Below are 19,949 nucleotides of genomic sequence, written 5' to 3'. Positions count from 1 at the left end.
TGTTTCAAGCAAAAACTATGCCTAATGCACCTTATGATGTGCCAATGCCAAAGGCACACTCTCGTGTACAGCCCGAGAGAGATGGATCTCATCGGGGACGGCGGTCTCATCGCAGGAAGAGATCGAGGCATCATCATCGATCTCCAAGCCCTTCACTGTCGACCTCAAACTCAACTTCTATATCTTCTTCTTCATCAGATAAAACATCCAGGAAAAAAAGGAAACACAAGAAGTCTAGGAAGAGCAAGTCTTCCAAGACCAAGGAATTCAAAGATGGAGGTAAATCTGTCAAGTTTATGACCCATAATGGACAATATGGTCATACAGACAAAGCACTACAGTTCATTAGACAGTTTGATGCTGCATTTGGTATAGAAAATTTTCCAGAATCCTCCAAGTTGAGGATGGTCAGTTTGCACGTGACAGCGATAGCTAGTGCATGGTGGGTCAACCCCAAAGAGGTGGAAGGGCTTCAACAAAGCCTTCTACCAGCAGTTCATGCTAAATAGTTTAGAGATCATGTTCTTCAAGATTGGGACAGTTTGCATATGGATGCAAGGGATACAGTGGATGTGTAAAACCAAAAGCTTTGTGATGCTTATTTGCAGGTTGCACCTTTCAAAAATATCTCCAAAAGAACCCAAATGAGAAAGTACAGAGCAGATCTCGGCCCGAAAATTCAAGCAATGGTGAATGCCTTGGGCTAGCTAGTCTCGTGCCGTTACAAGATCCAGCCACAGGGCTATCCTTGCATGCAAGAGGTACTGAAAGGAAGAAACCTGAATTTTCAAAAAAGAGTATCCCAAGGTTGAAAAGAAAGGATTTCAACCTCAGAAGCCGAGGGGTACTCAACTTTCAAAGTCATATAAAGGCAAATCCCCATTCACTCCTGAACAGATAGCTGAATTCCGAAGAGATGGGAAATGCTTTAGATCTATGAAAGAGTGGCATATGGCTGTCCAATGCCCTGAAAAGCCTTCGGGTTCTAAGGAGTAGAAAAAGCCACAAGTACCACCGAGACCAATGGTGGGAGCAGTCCCGGATGTTTTGGGTAGTACCTCAGACCCAAAGGAAAAAGAGCTTTTGCTATCATGGGAAAGGTAAGAGATCAGCAAGCATTAATCCTATTTGATCCAAGGTCTACAGACAATTTCATATCTGAAGATTTAGCCCTCAGATTATGGATTAAAACTGAAGAGCTAGGCAGAGCTCTTCAAGCTGATCAAATGTTCCAAGGAAATCCAGTGCAAGTTACTCCTTTGATTGGAAAGCTTCGTGTCCATGTGCAGAGTTATGTAGATCAGGAGGACTTCTTAATTTCTCCTCTCAAGCAGCATGATGTTGTACTTGGTACACCGTGGTTCCATCAAAAGGAAGTAAAGATAGAATAACCTGAGAGTGTGATGAGTTTTATCCATACGGGGAAAAACCAGCATTTAGTTGCCATGAATAAAGGGGAAACTATCCCCATTGTATCTGATGTTACATGTGGTAAAGCAATAAAGTCTGCAATTTCCGCGTACATGGTTTTTGTAAAAGAAAAAGAGAATGATATGCATGCTGAAATGAATGATGCAGACAAAGGTAAATTTCAGTTTCTTGTAAACTTTAAAGATTGTTTTTCAGATGCTTTGCCAGGGGAGTTACCCCCAAAAGACCAGAGGATCATCAGATAGAATTAATGCCTGGTAGTGAGCCACCAAATAGACCACCTTATAGGGTCAGTGAGACTCAGAGAGAGGAGATTATGGCTTAGGTGCAAGACTTGCTGTCCAAAGGGTTGATTCAGCCCAATTCATCTCCTTTTTGCTCACCAGTACTTTTAGTGCAAAAGAAAGATGGTTCTTTTCGAATGTCGATTGATTACCGTGCATTGAATAAGATGACCATCAAAAAAAGATTCCCAATACCACGCATAGATGATGTGCTTGACCAGCTCAGAGGAGCAACAGTTTTCAGCAGGATAGACTTGAAGAGTGGTTATCATCAAGTTAGAATACAACCACAAGATGTGCATAAGACAACTTTTTGCACTACATTTGGGTTGTATGAATACTTGGTGATGCCTTTTGGATTGACAAATGCTCCCGCCACATTCAATAGAATGATGGATCGCATCTTCCGAAAGTACACGCACTTCACGGGTACTTTCTTTGATGATATCCTAGTCTTTTCAAAGACAGAAGAAGAGCACCGGGAACATCTTGCTTTGGTGTTTCAAGAACTTCAAAATCATCAGCTTTTTGCCAATAGCAAGAAAAGTGAATTCTTTTTGGAAGAGATCCATTATCTAGGGCACATATTATCCAAGAATGGGATACAAATGGATCCTCCAAAGATCCGAGCTATCCAAGAATGGCCTGTGCTGAAAACAGTGCATGAAGTCCGTAGTTTTTTGGGACTTTGCTCCTATTACAAGAGATTCATCAGGCGTTTTGCTGATATCGCAGCTCCACTACATGACCTTACTAAGAAAAATGCAGCCTTCACATGGGAAATGTCACAGAAGAAAGCATTCAATACACCCAAGGAGAAGTTAACTACAAAGGCTATTCTTGTAGTCCTGGATCTTTATCAACCTTTTGATGTTGATTGCAATGCCTGTGGAGAGTGTGTTGGGACTGCATTACATCAGAATGGACATGTAGTAGCATACAAAAGCCGAAGATTGCGTGATGCTGAGAGATATCTGGGAATCTTTGAAAAAGAATTGTTGGCTATAGTTCATGCAGTGAATACATGGAAGCATTATCTTTTGGGTGCAGATTTTACTGTTAAAATAGATCACCAAAGTCTAAGATATTTTCTAACTCAGACAAAACTCTCCGAGAAGCATATGAAATGGGCATATATGTTATCAATGTATCATTTTCAGATTGTCCATACTCCAAGAATTCGGAGATGCCTTGTCCCAAAGACCCCAGGTCAACAATGTGACCATTGCTTATCATCAGGACCTAGAAGGCATGAGGGAGCAATATACCTAGATGAATCCATGAACATTCACAAACTCATCCACTAAAAACACAACATAGTGCCGTTTCAATCTCACGATAGTCATTCATTAGATTGAAAACCATAAGCTCCATCACGCATAGCAAGGACTAGCTACTATGACATCCCCACTGACGTCATTAGCGCCCAACAGTGAGTGTAGACCATAGTATAAAAACATGCTCTCACACATACAAATCCACACACCCACACATACTTGAGCATCCATTTATACAAAGTCTTCGTACTGAGTTTCTGTCGGCACTCCGGAGGTGAAGGGCAGACTCACCCGTGACAAAGGCTAGCACTAAAGGAGAAGGCTAATCAAAAAGTAGTCCAAAATCTCTTCATTCAAGCTACAACTGCTTGTGAAGTCTAAACGATTTCATGAGGAAGCAACATGCTAATGATGCAGATTTTGGTGAGATTTTACAGCAAATGCAAGAGGGGCAGTCCACCAATCACTATTCCCTCAAAAAGATGGGTATCTAATGAAAGATGACTGCCTATGCATCACCAAGAGATGAGGAAAAATATTTTGGAGGAATGCCATGCACCTCCCTATGCTGGGCATAGAGGAATTACAGCAGCAAATCAAGCACTAGAGAGGTATTTATTTTGGCCAGGGATGCGGAAAGATATACATCAGTTTGTTACTGAATGCCTTACGTGTCAGAAAGTGAAGTATGATAGACGAAAGACGCCTAGCCTACTTATGCCTCTTCCCATGCCTCAAGCACCGTGGGAAAGTATTACAATGGACTTCATTTTTTATTTGCCAAGATCAAAGTCAAGGAATGATGGCATTTCAACTATCATTGATAGATTCAGCAAGCAAGCTCATTTCATTCCGGTTCACAAAACCATAAAGGCAGATCATATGGCTAAGCTTTTCATGGCACAGATCTTTAAGCATCATGGTATGCCTAAGTCCATTGTCAGTGATCAAGTAACCAGAATGACCAGTCTATTCTGGAGAGCTTTATTTGATAATATGGGGACGAATCTGAATTTTCCTTCTTCTTTCCATCCCCAAACAGATGGTCAAAGTGAAGTAGCAAATTCTACAGAATTGGATATGCTGAAATGCTACGTGGGTGACCAAGGTTCAGCCTGGGAAAAGTACCTACCATTGGTAGAGTTTGCTTACAATAATATAGTACACAGCTCTACAGGGAAAGCCCCCTTTGAGGTCATCTATGGGAAGGTGATTCTGCCACCTATCCTAAGGACCAAAGACGAAACATTTACAGCTGATCAATTTGTGAGAGACCTCCAGACAGCTTACAGCCAAGTCCGGACAGCAATTGAAAGGTCTCAAGAGAAGCATAAAAGAGTTGCAGATAAGCATAGGAGACAGTTAGATCTCAAAGAACGGGATTGGGTACTTTTAAAGTTCTAGAAAGCTAGGCTCCGCAAGTTTAAAGGAAAACAGAAAGTGTATGCAAAGTTATCTCCCAGATACTATGGCCCTTTCAGAGTTATAGAAAGAATAAATGAGGTCGCATATAGGTTAGCATTGCCAGAGCATTGGAGGATTCACAATGCATCCATGTGAGTCTTCTAAAGAAATTTCAGGGGTCAGAGCCTACAGAGGCAATATTAGAGGATCCACCAAAAGTGAATGAGCTAGAGGAGGTTCTTTAGCCAGAGCAAATTGTGTACCATACTGTACGCAAAGGCCCTCAAGGCAAGGGTACCTTGTAAAATTCAAGAATTATACGGCATTGGATGCCAAGTGGATGGATCTTCAGCATGTTGTCCGATCATCCATAGCTTTTGGATGTTTACAAGAAAGCTTTTCAGTTGATGTCAACAAAATAGAAGCCGAGGGGATGTCATCACAATGTAAATATCCTAAGTCAAAGTACAGTTGATCATTTATTTGATCATGATTAAAGAATTTTCCATCTAGGTTAATTATGGTCAAAAGAGTTCTTCTATTGGTCAAAGAATTAACAACAGTCAAAGATACTTGACTTCGGTCAAGTAAGCCTGATGTCGGTCAAGAAGACTTGGTTTATACTAAGAAGGTTAACTGCGGTTAGCCAAGATGTGCCAACTTTGGTTGGAGAGTTGTGCCAACTTCGGTTGGAGAGACTTGACTATAATTAAGGCGCCTCGACCCTTGGTCAAAGCTCCTTAATTATGCAAGAGCATTGAGTCCGATCAACCAGAGAATAAATATATTTATATATTTGTTATGTGTGCACGTGTCCAGTGGGACGCCCACTGTGACTAGCATTAGTTCACAATGTATTATTTGCAAGCAAAGTGCTAACAATTAATGGGTGCCATAGTGGTGCACTTTAATTAATTGTTGCAGGTAACTAAGAAGGGTTATTTTCCCAAGCGCTATGAAGCCTAACAAGCATCTAGGAGGCTGTTCGCGTGGTCAAGTGCTTCGAAGACTCCAGAGTTGCCCTTAGTGGCATGTAATTAGGAAAGTAATGTAGAATTTGACAAGTGGCTTGTTGCCAAGAAAGAGAGCCTAAGAACTCATGTAATTTGATTCACGTTTTGGATTTTGTATGGGCAGCTTCACGCTGAGCTCTTGTACTCACTCTCTTTCAAGTAATAGAGAAGTGGTTCAAGGAGGTCCAGCCCGACATGTTGTCATGGGCCCTGGTTGTCTATAGAGAGAGGGGGAGAGAGAGAGCTTATGAGAATGTTTTGCAGTAATTTATGAGCGAGTGGTTTCATTAATGTTTGATGTACATTAGGATTGCCCATTGGGTGCATGTGAGAGGAATTGGTCCGCCTACTCTCTCATTCACACAAAGATACACAACAAGCTTAGCAAAAACAATTGAAGCGGCTTATTTCTTGTCGCTCTAACTTACGTATGTTGCGCAATATGCATGAGATGCCTATGGCTAGACAGGTAGCCTTTTCAACTTCCTATATTGTAAACTCATATTTTCTCTCCATACTTGTAAGTTGTACACAATGGTACTTCTCACTTGACACTTGTAAGTTGTAGGTCTTACGTTCTAACTACAGTCTTCGTGGTCAAATTTTCAGGGAAATGTAGATGAATGCAAGCTATAGACAAATAAGCTTAGAAGTGTCCCCAGAGAGCGCGATCCAGAGCAAGACCAGATTTTTAGGAACCTCTACTTGGAGCTGGAGGAGATAGATCCACAAGTGTCACGCACTTACATTGGGAGAAGAGTCATCGTTCCAATCAATGGCACTCATGGTCGCAAAGCATCCACAGGCCATATTAGGACATCCAAGCCATCAGGCCATATTAGGACATCCAAGCCATCGACTTCCCGAACCTATGTGAGGCACAGCTCCGGAAGTATATCAACCACATCCATTGCTGAGGACACCCTTGTGGCTCGAGAGCCGGAGTATGATGAGAAGGGTGACTATGGTGAGGAGTCTCATGGATCCTCATCATCCTCTAGTCAGAGTGATCATAGTCTTGGATTTGACAGTGACGGGAGTACCTAGAGGCCACGACCTAGGCCCTAGGCTCTTGCTTGTAGTGTAAAGCTTTTTGTAAGACTTTTTGCATCTATATTGGACCTTAATCCCCCTTTTGGTACTCACTTCTTCATGTCACGAGTCACGACTCGCTAATATTTGTAAATGGGAGAGGCGTACCAGCAAAGAGAAAGATAAGATATACGACTGCCACATGGGCAGCAAGCTTAGATGCTGCAGTAGGGCCTGCAAACCAGTACAGAGTCAATATGGCTGCAAGGCAGACAGTAAAAGAACTAAAAAATATTGAGCGTACGTTAGATGGTACGTTCGATACACACAAAAAAAAGAGAGAGATATTTTAGAGTTTTAGAGTAAGTACAAGCTTTTCTTGAATGGACATTCAATGCTTAGAAGATGTCCATGACGAAACACAAACATTCTACATGTTGCATAGGTGCAATTTGCAAAACTTAAAAGGATTGAAGATATATCATGATTCATGATTCATGTCAAAAGGACTGAAGATATTGACCATGATAATCCCCAAACCCCCTCTTTTCACCGACCCATTGTGGGCCAACCCCTATACATCTACACAAATGCTCCATTAGCTTTCACTGAGAAGCCCAACTACTGCTGCAAATTCCTAGAACAAATACTTAACATGTTTTTTGCCTTCTTAGGAAAAAAGATTCAGAAGGCAGTGGAATGTGAGGAAGCTGCCATAAGCTCCTCTAGCCAACCCAGATGTCACTTCTAAATCCGCTTTCCTTAAAAAACAAGATCTCATAACCGCCTCATGGAAGGATGAAAAGAGAGAGAAAGAGGCTGAAATGATGAGAAGGGGCTGAAGGATATCTCAACGGAGAGGGGAAGGGGAAGGGGAAGGGGAAGGGGAAGGGAAGAAGTGGAATAAATATGGCAGGAAGAAAAGAAGAGGAAAGGATAGAGCTAAGCGAAGGAAAGAGGGGCAGAAACCAGTCTGCCTGGGTGTGAGCTATTACCATATAACTGCCAACCTGGCTGTCCAGGCCCTCACCAGCTTCTTCCCCCTTCTCCAATGATCCCTCTAGGGCAGACCGCAATGCTTTATGGCAGCCTTCTAGCTGCTCCCATAAACTCAGCCCCAAGGAACCGCCAAGTATGGGGCTGGGAATGATGGACGAACTTCGCACTGCCTAGGATGGACCACAAAACAGACCGAAGAGGTGTGAATGAGCAGCACTGCTGCTATCAAATCGTCATGTAACAAGATGGCTTCCCTTGCATGAACCAGTCCAATTTATGCATGCTAGTCCCTAGACTATACTTGCCTATGTCGCTGCCTCTTTGACATTGGCATCAAACATCGAGGATGTAGCAGTCGTGTTGTCGATGTTACCACCTTGTTATTAGTGCATCCCTTTTTTTAAGGAGACAACCTAGGTCCCTTAAAAATTACCCTGTCAGTCTGAGCTTCAATGCTCGACATTCTAAAGCTCATATTGCTAATATGTGAAGGTCACATTCTCAGTGATAAACAAAACCAATGCAGACTACACATAGAATGGTTGCAAGCAGATAAGCATAACAAGCAAACCAACTTTTTTTCTGCCGTATTTCTCTTATCAAACTTAGCATCCTCAATTTCATCCCTTTGTCAAATTTCATAACTACAACTTCATTAAGAAATAGAAGTTTGAAGCACTTCACACTTTTCAACTAGAAAATGATTATGTTCAGCAACACCTGTTTGTGAGGAGCTCCTCCCTGGTAGCAACTGCTCCGAACATGAAGGCGGAGATTAAGTATAGAGCTGTTGTCGCAGCAATGGCAGACAAAGTGCCTTTAGGTATCGACCGTTGCGTATCTCGTAACGATGCTGATCGATTAGAGCCTGCCATGATTCCAGTCACTGCAGGGAAGAAAAGTCCCAATAATGCACTGGAAGAAAACCATCAATTAGAAACCACATGGTCCATCCATACAGTGCAGCCTGGACTTAGCAATTGCAAGGAAAAGCAAAGAAAATCATGTTCACTAAAAGCACATACTCAAAACCCCAATATGCCACTCCATCTGGTGCTGGTATTCCTGCCCTGTTTGTTCGCTGAAATTCTGCTCCCCAATTCTTTTTTAATGTGCTGAATCTCAAACCAGTGACACCTAACGTCCACCACAAACAATAGAAGCCAGTGCAGGAAAACCAAACATTAAGTCATCATCCAGATGACTGTCCATGTAAACTGCATCCAGAAGGAAGTATAAAACATAAAGGAGAATGGCACTTGATTTCAACCTTCATGAGAACGTGCTGCAAACATTCCAATAAAAATGAGGACCACCGAAAGTAGCACAGGGATGAGAAAAGTCGGTGCAACCTTGTTGATGATCTTTACTCCACCAAATACAATCAGACACAAGACCACAGTAACAATAACTCCATAAATCTGTAAATCATGCAAATTGGGGCTGTTCACTGCTTCAGCAGTCGTTCCTGAAGCGGATGGAGCCAAAACTTCTGTGACAGAGGCTGTGACAACAAAAAATATCCCAAAACCAAGTAAATACACATGCAACTCCTTGTTATGTATTGTATCTACTTGACTCATTCTCAATTTAAAAATTTCAAATCCCACAAGAAAAATAAAATGGTAAGATGCTGGAGCTGCAGATTATTTTCTCTAAACTGTTGTGGTGTCAGGCATCAGAAAGAAAGAAGTTTATTAAAGTCTGTGAAAGACCAATGGGTCTATGAGACTGAAAGAAAACCTGAAGGCTGATACAATGAGCAAAAGGGTGGAGCTACTAAGCGAGCATCCTAACCCATGCTAGAAAACTGTGTAGACATAGTCAGTGATATCATCATACATGTCTATACAGCCATCCTGGGTTCATCATCCTCATGTGGAGACGCAGTCTAATCCAATACAATACAATAGGCATACAGAACATCAAGATACACCCAATGACAGACTATAGGCACAGTAGGCAAGAAGCCCGTAATGATCGCTGTCTGCTATCTGGCTTAGTAATTCGCCGTGCCCTCCTGGCCGCTACCCGACGCCTGACGAGCGCCACGGTAACCCTGATGGGCCGCACCCAAGGTCTGAAAATAGAGATGTCTGTGAGTGTGATCTGTGCATCTGTCCTCTGTCAGGTGTGCCGCGTCTCGTTCTCCGGGTCTCTGCCTCTCCTACTATCCGTGGCTTATATTATTTCTGCAGCAAGTCAGTTGAGATTTTCCCCCTCTGGTCTCTGGTGTAAAGTAGTTTCCACCATGGTTAGGGCAGGACTTCAAGGACCACTCTTTGATTGGCTCTGGAAAAAGGGACCTAATTGAGGAAAAGGCCAGTCTAGAAGTTTGGGGTCCGATTTAGAGCCAGTGATGTGGTTGGCTGGTTGATTGGCAGTGGCCTGTCAGTCCTTGTAGGCCTGCTCTTTTCTCAGATAGACTATTTAGCATTATTTAGAGCAGCTAGATCAAAGAGGATTTCACCCATCAATGAATTTTGTGGCTCTTGGCATGCATTGAAAACAGCAAGTACTCACTTTGAAAGAGTGTCAGTTGGACCAGTGAGGGGTTTTGTGCTGCTCTTCTCTTCCTCTCTTTTTTCTAGATCATTTAGTCTCTGTGACGTGTGTCAGGAGGAAGCCCTATCCCCCATGTATATTACACTTGTTATTGTTGCTCTTCTCAAGCCTTTGCATGCCTTTCTATGGTTTGTCCAACACTGTTTCTGTGAAGGTTTCCTAATAAGTAATTATATTGACAGCAAACTTTATCAATCTTCCGTGATTTACTGCTGCAGGGATAAAGTCCTTCTGGTTGTTATTGTTGGAGATATCATAGTCAAAGAGTGTGTTGGTGTGAAGTGTTAGTGTGTAGTACTAGGTGATCTTGTACTAGTCTATGTGTGTGAGTCTTGTGTGAGTGCCACGAGTCATCATGGGACGTATCCCATATGCACTAGGTGCTCAGTGTGAGTGAGTAGCCTACATAAGGCTTGTACTTCACTTGTCTTGTCATACTTGATGGATGAATGAAAGCCTTCATGGTTTCTACATTTGTGTACCACTTCTTCTCTCCCTAGCCTCTCTCTCTCTCTCTCTCTCTCTCTCTCTCTCTCTCTCCCCTTTCACCTTGTTTCTAACAGTTATCACTGACTGTGCAATTTAGGTTATATCGGTTGCTAACATGGCTGTGAAAAATCAGCAATCACAAAATGACTTGGAGAGGATGGATGCCCTTCTGCAGTTGGCAAAAAAGAATATGCAAGATGCCCAAGCCAAGCAGAGGAAGTATGCGGATGAACGCATGAGATATTTGTCTTTCAAAGAGGGAGATTATGTGCATTTGCGTCTCCATAAGAACCGTTATGCCTCGCTGAAAGGTAATACCAACACAAAGCTTGATCATAGGTATTACGGTCTTACAGGATCATCCACAAGGTTGAAGAGGTAGCATATCAGTTGGAGCTACCCAATACCTCCAAGATCCATGATGTTTTCCATGTGTATTTGCTGAAACCACACGTGGGGGGACATGTCCATGTTCTTCTGAGTTGCCACCTATGGATGAGGAGGGCCACATCCTCTATGTTCCAAAGCGCATCGTGGGTTTTTAGAGACCATGTACTCCGCAACACGGTCTACATAGAGAATCTTATCAAGTGGCGGGGACTCCCTGAGGATGAAAATTCATGGCATCCAGAATGCATTGTCCAGGACACCCCTATCTCCTACCGGACTGATTAGCAGTTGCTGTTTGCTGCACTTTTGGACAGCCATGCTGTGAAATTTTAAAAGCAAAATTCTATGGGAAGGGATGGCTGAAATGAAGGGGGGAAAAGGGGTAATTTACAGGACCTTTAAAGGCTCTTAGGTGGGAAATGTGACGGGCCTATATAAGTCCCCATCCACCCCTATTTGTAGACCTTTTTTGATGTGACATCTAATCCTATCTACCTCCCCTCCTCCTTCCTGCTACCTGCTACCTGCTGCCTACGCTCACTCACTCTCTCTTCTCCCTACTCACTCTCTCTCTCTATCTCTATATCTTTCTCTCTCTCCTCCCCTTTTGCTCCCTTCTTCCCCTCTATCTCTCCCTTCTACTATTCTATCCCTCTTTCTTTAAAGCTGCCCCTTCCCCCTTTTCTACACTAGGGTGAATTAAAACTCATTCAACTACAAACTCGACCACTAACTGTGGCTAGGGGAAAATTACTTACAAGAAAAAAGCGCCACTAACCTTGCTAACTAACTAATACATTGGCCACTGTCTTAAATATTCAACACCCCCTAGAATGAAAATGTCCTAGTGTACAAGGAGTGATCTCAATCACCAAACTAAAGCTTTGTGGGAATCTTCAAACTTTTCTCTAGATAGGGCCTTGGTGAAAAGATATGCAACATTCTGATATGTAGGACAATAGATCAAATTTGATTTCTCCTGCATGTAATCTCTCTCTAACATAATGGGAAAAAATCAAAATCTTTGAGCTCAAGCATCCGATTTGCATCAAAGTTTTTGCATTGGGATTGTAGTTTTGTGATCTAATCGACTATGCAATTCATATTGGCATTGCATCAACAAGTAAATAGAACTTTGCAAAAGTGGTATATGAAATTCATTCCATTAAGCAATAAGGATCCATAAGGGTCCTAATCTAACTAATCCACTTGGGGGCTCTATTCTAACTAATCCAATTAATCTAATTAATCCCTCCCCCTCCACCCTCCGCTCAGCCTCGCCATCCTACTCCCTCCCCTACGCCTCGCCAGCCCCCCCCCTCTCACTCCCTCCATTACTCCCTCCCCTCCGCCTCGCCGCCCCCTCTCTGAGTCCCTCCGTGCACCCTACCTTGCCCCCCCTCTCACTCCCTACTATGCCCCCCGCCCCCCCTCCCTCTCACTCCCTCCGCTCAACAAGCAAATAGAGGTTCCATGTCCCTCCATTCTTCCATGCAATGATTCGTAGAGTTAAAGAGCTATGGTAGGCTATTAGTAGAGTTAGGGAGCGATGCAGTTTCAAGAAGGGGTGGCGTGGCATCTTCGTTCCCCTACAAGGTCCTTCCTCTACCTCTTGGTACGTGCCCAACCCATCTCTTGCATCTCTGAAGTGCTTTCTTACTTCTTCGAGGGCCTCCTATTTCTCTTCCCTCAGGCGGAGGAAGAACTTTTGATTTTATTTGCGAGAGCGAAGATGGGTTTTTAGGAAGGAGCGTTGATTTGTTTAGGACAAGTGAGCGAGGCTTTTCTGAGCCAGCAACGACGCTTACGGTCCTAGTTTGCGTGTCCTACTTAAGAAGAGGAGATGGAAGAACGGAAGTTGCTAGAACGGAAGTTGCTGCAATAGATCTGCAATATACTAAGAATCTCAAAATGCGAGGAGGAGGAGGCGGCGCGATCAGAAGCTATCCAAGCACGAAGCCTCTTTATACGCCGTGGGCAGGGAGTAGGAAACATCTGGAAAGACCTTTACAAGTGTTGTGCAAGGAACGTGGCATCTTATCCTTTCTCCTTTATCGCTCCCCATCCCCCCCTTCCCCCCACCCTCCACTAGCTAATACCATTTTTCACCAACTGGAGTCCCCTATTCTCTCTCTAACATGATGATTATGGATCTCAATGTGTTTCGCTTGTGCATGAAACATAAGATTCCATGCCACCGCAATAGCACTCTACGCTAGACATGACCTATATAGAGGGTATCCCACAATCGCAGAAGATTGATAGAGCATCCCAAGAATTACATGCGAAAGTGTTTAACTACGGAATCCAAAACTTCTTTACTTATGTTTACTTCACTGTATGTAAGCAAGTAAACAAACATGTCCCTCGACACGTGGATTGTCTTGCTAACTCGGTACAACTTCTATCCATGAGTTTGTGGTGGGTAGTTAGTCATCGGGTACTTATCTTCACATGACTCTAGACTCTTTTGAATCACATCAAGCACATGGGAATAGGAGATTGATCCAAACCCATGCACATGATCCACATTTGGCTTCAATCCATGCTAGATCTTGTAAGTGTTGTCTCTAGATTTGCATGAATTGGAGCCTCAAGGGAGTCAGTAAATGTAAACCTATATATCATGTGCATTCAAGACCTATTTCTATAATCCCTTATCTATGAATATTGTATGATTCAAAGACACCCCTTTTCTATACAAATTTGTATCTTTTTTCCAAAATGTTTTTTAGGACATCCCTATATAAATATGCTTTTGCTAAAAACAAAATGTAAAAATGCCCTTCTATTTAATGCACATGATAGTCAAAAAATGTATACCTAACTCCCTGATACTAGAGCCCAATTATTCAATAGATACACATTTGTTTTGGCTACTCTACCCCCAGGTAGTTTGGGAAATTTTGATAGCACAACATGCTCCTCACCATCCCTAGCATGGTTTGGTTCTTGCTCTCTAGTATTCCATTTCATTGTGGGCCATATCCCATAGTAAACATCTAGGTGAACCCATGTTCCCTACAAAGCTCATTAAAAACATTGCTATAGAGTCCTTCACCATGTCAGTCCTCGAAGTTTTTAGTTTGAATTCTCAACCAGCAGCTTGTACTCCAACTTCTGGTTTGAATTCTCAACTAGAAACTTGCACTCCAACTAGGAAGATGAGATTCGGATGTGCAGTGGATGGTATGACGAGATATGGAAGAGATGAAGTGTATAATGAGATTCGCATGTGCAGTGGATGGTATGACGGGATATGGAAGAGATGAAGTGTATAATGACAAGTGCATGCATGAACACTTGACGAAATATGGAAGAGATGAAGTGTATAATGACAAGTGCACGCATGAACACTTTTCGGGATGAAAATTTGTTGGTCCAGAGCATGTAGTCTTGAAAGGAATGTATGAATGTGGAGGTCCCTAGTTTGGATGAAAAATTGGAAGATCTAGGCATGTAATCTTGGAAGGAATGGAGGGAGTGGTATGGGGGGTATGGCAGCCTTATGAGGGGGAAGAGATGGTTGAGCTTATGGTGAAAAAGGCGGAAGATATTGTTGATTTTATTGTGGAATAGTGGTAATTAATTTTAAAATTTGTGGAATAGAGATGGTTGAGCTTAGGTGCAAAAGGTGGAAGAGATGGTTGAGCTTGTTGTGTAATAGTGGTAATTGATTTTCCTTTAAAATTTTTTGTACTACTATCTCCTTGGCACCTCTAGATCCCTGACCCCGCATGCTCCTCAATGAGCTTCTGTAGACTTAGTCTCCATAGCGTGATCTCTCTACCTTTGCTGCCCTGGATGTCAGCCTAGGTGTGTAGATTCCTGCGAGCTATGACTGCAGGTCCTATGCCACCTCCCTTGGACTCGTAGAAGCCCTTTTGGCTGGCCCTCTCCTGCTCCAAAATGCTCTTGGATATGATGTCAAGTGAGGCCCCAACTAGTCCAATCTCATAACATGGAACAACAGCAAGCCATTGTACAGCAGACCATTGGCGAACTTGGAAGCCATCTTGCCATCTAAAGTACGTCACTAGCTCAGTACCAGGGAAGTGACGGGCAACAGTCAACCAAACAAACAGCTGAATACAGATCACTGACCTCCAACAGCTGAGCAAGGGTTACGAAATCAAGCTTACAATCCAAAAGTGCCACATACTACTCAACACAGAATCAGAAAACTTCATTACTACAGCAGATGTGATTGCATGTGATCAGAATTGATGCTGGAAGCCATCTGAAAAATAAAACAAGACGTGCCCAGACTGAGGACCTGCTCGTGCCTCACATCTGCCACTGCATGCTGAGAATCACATCTGACAGGTGCTGAGCCTAAGTCCTGACCGAAGGCCTCTGACTGCTCAGGACAGACTCCAGTGGACCCTTATTATGGCATGTCGCATATGCATATAATAAGAGCCATCACATGATGTACCTTTCACACTTTTGAAGGTTGCTCATGCTTAAACATTCTGACTATGATCCAATCTATATGATTTATCAACATCCATGCTTATCCCAATAAATACGAAGGGAAAAATCTCAATGGCAACTAATCCAGCAGCTCCCCTTCTCACCCCGCAAAACCCACACAAAAAAACTAGTGTAAGGGGACAAAACCCTCCAGTCAAAAAGATTTGACAGAATTACTATTATTCTTAACATTCGCCACAATTATATGCATTTTTTTAAAGTGTGAATTTCACCTTAAAACTGATTGTAAGATCCAACCCTTCTACTAACTAAAATAGATATAAAGCTAGGCACAGGGATGAGATCCAACCACATGGACTGAACTACATATGATTATTTATTTCACCCTGTAGCCTTCATAACTCTTGCAAGTTCTATGCTTTAGAGTGCAAACTAATTTCATAGAGCACAGTTCTTTGCCTTTCAGCTTTAAAATGTTAGATATAAAAAGAGCAGATAGACTCACATGTCAAGTTTGACTTTCTTTAAAGAAGTTCTCCTTTTAAGCCAATCAGGACAGTCTCAATAGACAAAGGAACACAACAGAATATGCTGGTGTACCTTTGAAAATCCCAGCTCCAGGTAGTGCATCCATGAATGTTTCCACAGCTCCTAGGATATACCTACAGAAGACACAACACATGAACGTTTGTATTAGATGGGAAACATAGAAAGGCTTGTGAACATCCACCATAACCATAGTATCATATCAAGATATGTCTATCTACATATGAATCTGCCCAAACCCATCATGTAAAAGCCTCTAAACAATTCTAACAATATCATCAATTGATTCTTTGAAAAAAGCCCACTCATACTACGAATATTCTTTGAGTATCAACGACCCTCCCTCCAATATTTATACCTTCAGAATATACAAATTAAATTTTTTGACCCTCCAAATTAATCTCACATTTGTACACAAACAAAATCATAAGCATTATAAAGCTTCCATACACCTACTTACAATGATGCAGCAATTGCATTGCCGAGGAAAAAACACAAGCCAATGCTTACGCCAACCTCTGGACCAAGTGCTCGGCCAATCAAATAGTAAGGACCACCACCCTGATCACGAAACAGTTGCCACAAACTCTATCATACAGATGTGCACCAAAAACATGCAGAAAACCACTAAACTGTTTTCCTCCTACAAAGTGTGATCCTTGAAGAACACCTACCTAGTCTACTTCAACAAAGACAGAAGCAGAAATTGATGCTGGCAAGAGGCCACCAAGGCTCTGAATTAAGAAGACAAGGGTTCATACTAGTTACTTAAGAGATCAAGTGCTATGATTGCTCGTAGGAACGTATACCTTCATTGCTCCGTTAGTGGCAATTGCACTGAGTGAGATTCCAGTTAAAAAAGTGCAGAGACAGCACAGTGTGACTAATAAGATAGTATGCCATACACCTGCAATCCCAACAATCCTGCACAAAAAAGAGTGTTTTGATATGAGCTAACAGAGTGTAGCACGCATTACATGAAATGAACCAACCTACTCAAGTATAGAAAGTTATGTATGAAACAACAATACGGTAAAGTTCTCAAACAGTACCATGTAAATCGAATGTAGAAAATGATACCCAGTATGTTTTGTAAACATGGTACGAAAACCCCCATCAGTGTTCCAAGCTTGGCGTCTCTACGCTGCAAATTTGAAAAAAAAATATCAACGCTAGACTACTACATCTCACGGAACGCAAATCTGACACCGTCAACTGCAGCCCATTCGCACCATTTTGATGTGTCTTTAAGATATAAAAGAGACTGGAAATACGACCGACAACGAGCCTGACTAGAAAGACTAATTCTTTCGAATCGACAAGCGATCCAAACCATTTCTCCGAATCAGTTTTTTCTTGAGCAGTGAGGAGGGTAAGCATTTACCGGACGACGTCCAAGGGTAATCGCAACATCCTCACCATCCCTAGGACTTGCAGGTGCGGCAGGTTGTTGCCCTGCCATACTGCAGAGAGGATCAACCGAAACTTCAGCGGACTATGTTGGTTCCGGAAATTCAAATCTACATTGGGTTTATTATCTAGATCACCCATTGTATCGATGCGCTCGCATACCTCCGAAGGCCCAATATGTTGACCAGGGAATCGAAACCAAAGAGCTCCAGCCTCGACTCTCGGCCTGTGCGATCGAAAATCTCGTGAGTGGGAGACTGCGGTCCTTCGTCGCCATTCTCGTTAATGCTTGCTGGTTTGGCTAACACTGGCCTGCAACACGCAAACTCCGGATTGGATTGGCAGAGCACCGCAAAACCAGTATCCAGAGCAAATCAATGAACAGAATTGGAAGATAAAAGCTCGAATCGGCATACCTGGGAGGCGCGGAAGCGCTCATGAGGAGGGAAGGCTGGCTGGGACGGGGGGAATCGAAGGGTTTAGCAACGGAAGCGACTCCGTTTTCTCGCGCAGGATCCCCGCGAGGGATCGGAGGGGCAGAGGAGTCCATGGAAGCTACTTCAAAGATTGAATTACAACAGAGACGATTGAGATTTCCGGCGACAATCTTACAGAGGATGGAGCTTGGAAATGCAGTGGATCAAAGGAAGAAGAAGAAGAAGATCTTAGATCTAGAATGAGCAGGCTTCCTCTGTACAAACGCTGAAGATTTTGAACTGGACACAAGGTGGCCAACCCACATCCTAACTCAACCTCGGCCTCGTGTCATGGCCTGGCTTGGCTTGGCTTGGCCTGGCCTGGCCTGGTGGTCAGAGAAGTCCTCTTCTGTAGAGAACTCCAGCAAGCAATCTCACCAGGAAGGGCTTGCTCTCTAGTGAGCAAGGTAGGGTGGCGTGTCAAGGAGAGTTGGGTGCTAAGATTTGGGGGCCGGGGGGGGGAGGGGGGGGGGGAGGGAGCTCAACCTCTACCTTAGGCTGGGTTCAGACAGGGCAATAGCCAAACAAGAATGCCGTTGTTCCGCAATGTTCAAACGCATCGGACTCCTTTAGGTTTTCAATCATCCCCATGGAAGGTGCTTGGCTGTTGCAGCCCGCCAGAGGCTGCAAGTGGTTTTAGGTTTCTTAACGATGCTTGGGTTTGAGAGGGGGGGTGCTGAATGAAGTCTTTGTCAGCATACATGTTAGTACTCGAATGCTCTTCTCACACTTCAAGCCAACGCCCTTGTAGCATGGATGGCGTTCACGTCATCTAAGCCCACCCTTTAGGCTGTTTACAAACCAAAGCAATGCCAGTCAGCTTCCTAAGTGAGTGGGCGCACCCCCTTTGTAGACCAAAGCAGGAACTTGCAAAAATCAAAGCAACGGCCTACAAGATGTGGAGCGATCAACGGCCTATAGAAATTCGAACCCCACCACCCTCACTTACAAGGGACCTTGGCTTGCCCATGGTGATGGGTGCCCCGCATTTCAAGGAGCCTCTCAGTTTTTCCCACATGAAGTCCACGTATGTGCATATCCATTCTGCCCATCGATGGGCGTTTGGTCTGTAAAGAGCCTTAGAATTGACTCCTTTGCAAGAATGCAGTGGATCAAGATCTTAGAAATGCAATGGATCAGAATGGTGAATCAGCAAGCCCTGGAGCCAATACACATGCTCGAAACTTTTAAACATTGGACACAAGCCCATATTTAACTCAAATTCTACCTTAGATCATATCTTGGCTCACTCACCGTGTAAAAGAAATGCAATGGATCAACGGAGGAGGAGATCTAAGATCTAGAATGACAAATGAGCAAGCCTCTATATACATGCTCAAAGCTTTTGAACATTGGACACAAGGTGGTCAACCCACATTTACCTCAACCTCTACCTTAGAATCATACCTTGGTTGTCTCACCCTATACAAGAATGAAGTGGATCAAGGGAGAAGGAGATCTTACAAATGCACTGGATCAAGGTAGACGAACATCTTAGATCAAGAATGGTGTGTACACATGCTCAAAACTTTTGAGCATAAAATGAGAGCTGAGTTCTTCTCCACTCACCCTTCCTCTAAATTTTACCTCACATTTGACTTGGTCCTTACAAGTACTCTACCATTCAAATCTTGGGCTTAGACTCCACTTCCCATGTCCTTAAGGCCATCCTTGCCCATTGCCTAAATGCATGTGCTCACACACAAAGATGGCCTACATATTCTCATCCTCAAATCGCTTATATGGGTCCCCCCATGAGAGAGCTTGCTAATCTCTTAAAGGAGGCACAAGATGGTATATCTCCTACTTTATCCCCCACCCCATAGCCCCCCACTAAATTCCCCTCTTTCTCCTACCCTTGTAAAAGGCTCACTTGGACTACTCATGGGCCCTTAATAGTTGGCCCCCTTATGAATGTCACATATGATGAAAGTATTGGTGGCTAAATGTCAACATGTCCCTAAGTCAATATTGATAGGAAGAATTGTGGGGAGGTGGGACACATTTTGTTTAAAAGAGTTTCTCATTCATGTCCTTACAACTTGGATATGCGAGCTTGGATATGCAAAAATACATTGGGATTCCAATTAATGCAAGAGGCACATGCTCTCACCATTACGTAGCACATCTCCTAAATTCGCTTTAGGCTTTGAAAGATTATTTTTAATTATTGTATATTTGTAGGCTCTTTAAGTA

General features: G+C 43.1%; 1 protein-coding gene across 1 annotated transcript in view; it reads right to left on the bottom strand.

Annotated features, from left to right (window-relative positions):
* Positions 1-19,251, bottom strand: part of CCC1 (cation-chloride co-transporter 1) — a 35,061-nt gene extending 15,810 nt beyond the window's left edge. Inside the window, exons 1-11 of the mRNA XM_087393387.1 lie at positions 19,136-19,251; positions 17,694-18,190; positions 17,440-17,589; positions 17,252-17,330; positions 16,920-17,011; positions 16,677-16,791; positions 16,328-16,428; positions 15,922-15,983; positions 8,711-8,944; positions 8,466-8,577; positions 8,161-8,355 (exon numbers count right to left, since the gene is read on the bottom strand). Of these exons, the coding sequence (XP_087249513.1) occupies positions 8,161-8,355; positions 8,466-8,577; positions 8,711-8,944; positions 15,922-15,983; positions 16,328-16,428; positions 16,677-16,791; positions 16,920-17,011; positions 17,252-17,330; positions 17,440-17,589; positions 17,694-17,827 (1,274 nt within the window). The 5' untranslated portion in view covers positions 17,828-18,190; positions 19,136-19,251. The remainder of the gene's footprint in view (positions 1-8,160; positions 8,356-8,465; positions 8,578-8,710; positions 8,945-15,921; positions 15,984-16,327; positions 16,429-16,676; positions 16,792-16,919; positions 17,012-17,251; positions 17,331-17,439; positions 17,590-17,693; positions 18,191-19,135) is intronic.
* Positions 19,252-19,949: the final 698 nt, after the last annotated feature.

The sequence above is a fragment of the Dipteris shenzhenensis genome, chromosome 22 (genome assembly GCF_047967505.1).
Source record: "Dipteris shenzhenensis isolate YYH24624 ecotype China chromosome 22, Dip_SZ_1.0, whole genome shotgun sequence".
NCBI lineage: Eukaryota > Viridiplantae > Streptophyta > Polypodiopsida > Gleicheniales > Dipteridaceae > Dipteris > Dipteris shenzhenensis.
The sequence above is the reverse complement of the archived record's forward strand: the minus strand, read 5'-3'. Positions and strand labels throughout refer to the sequence as shown.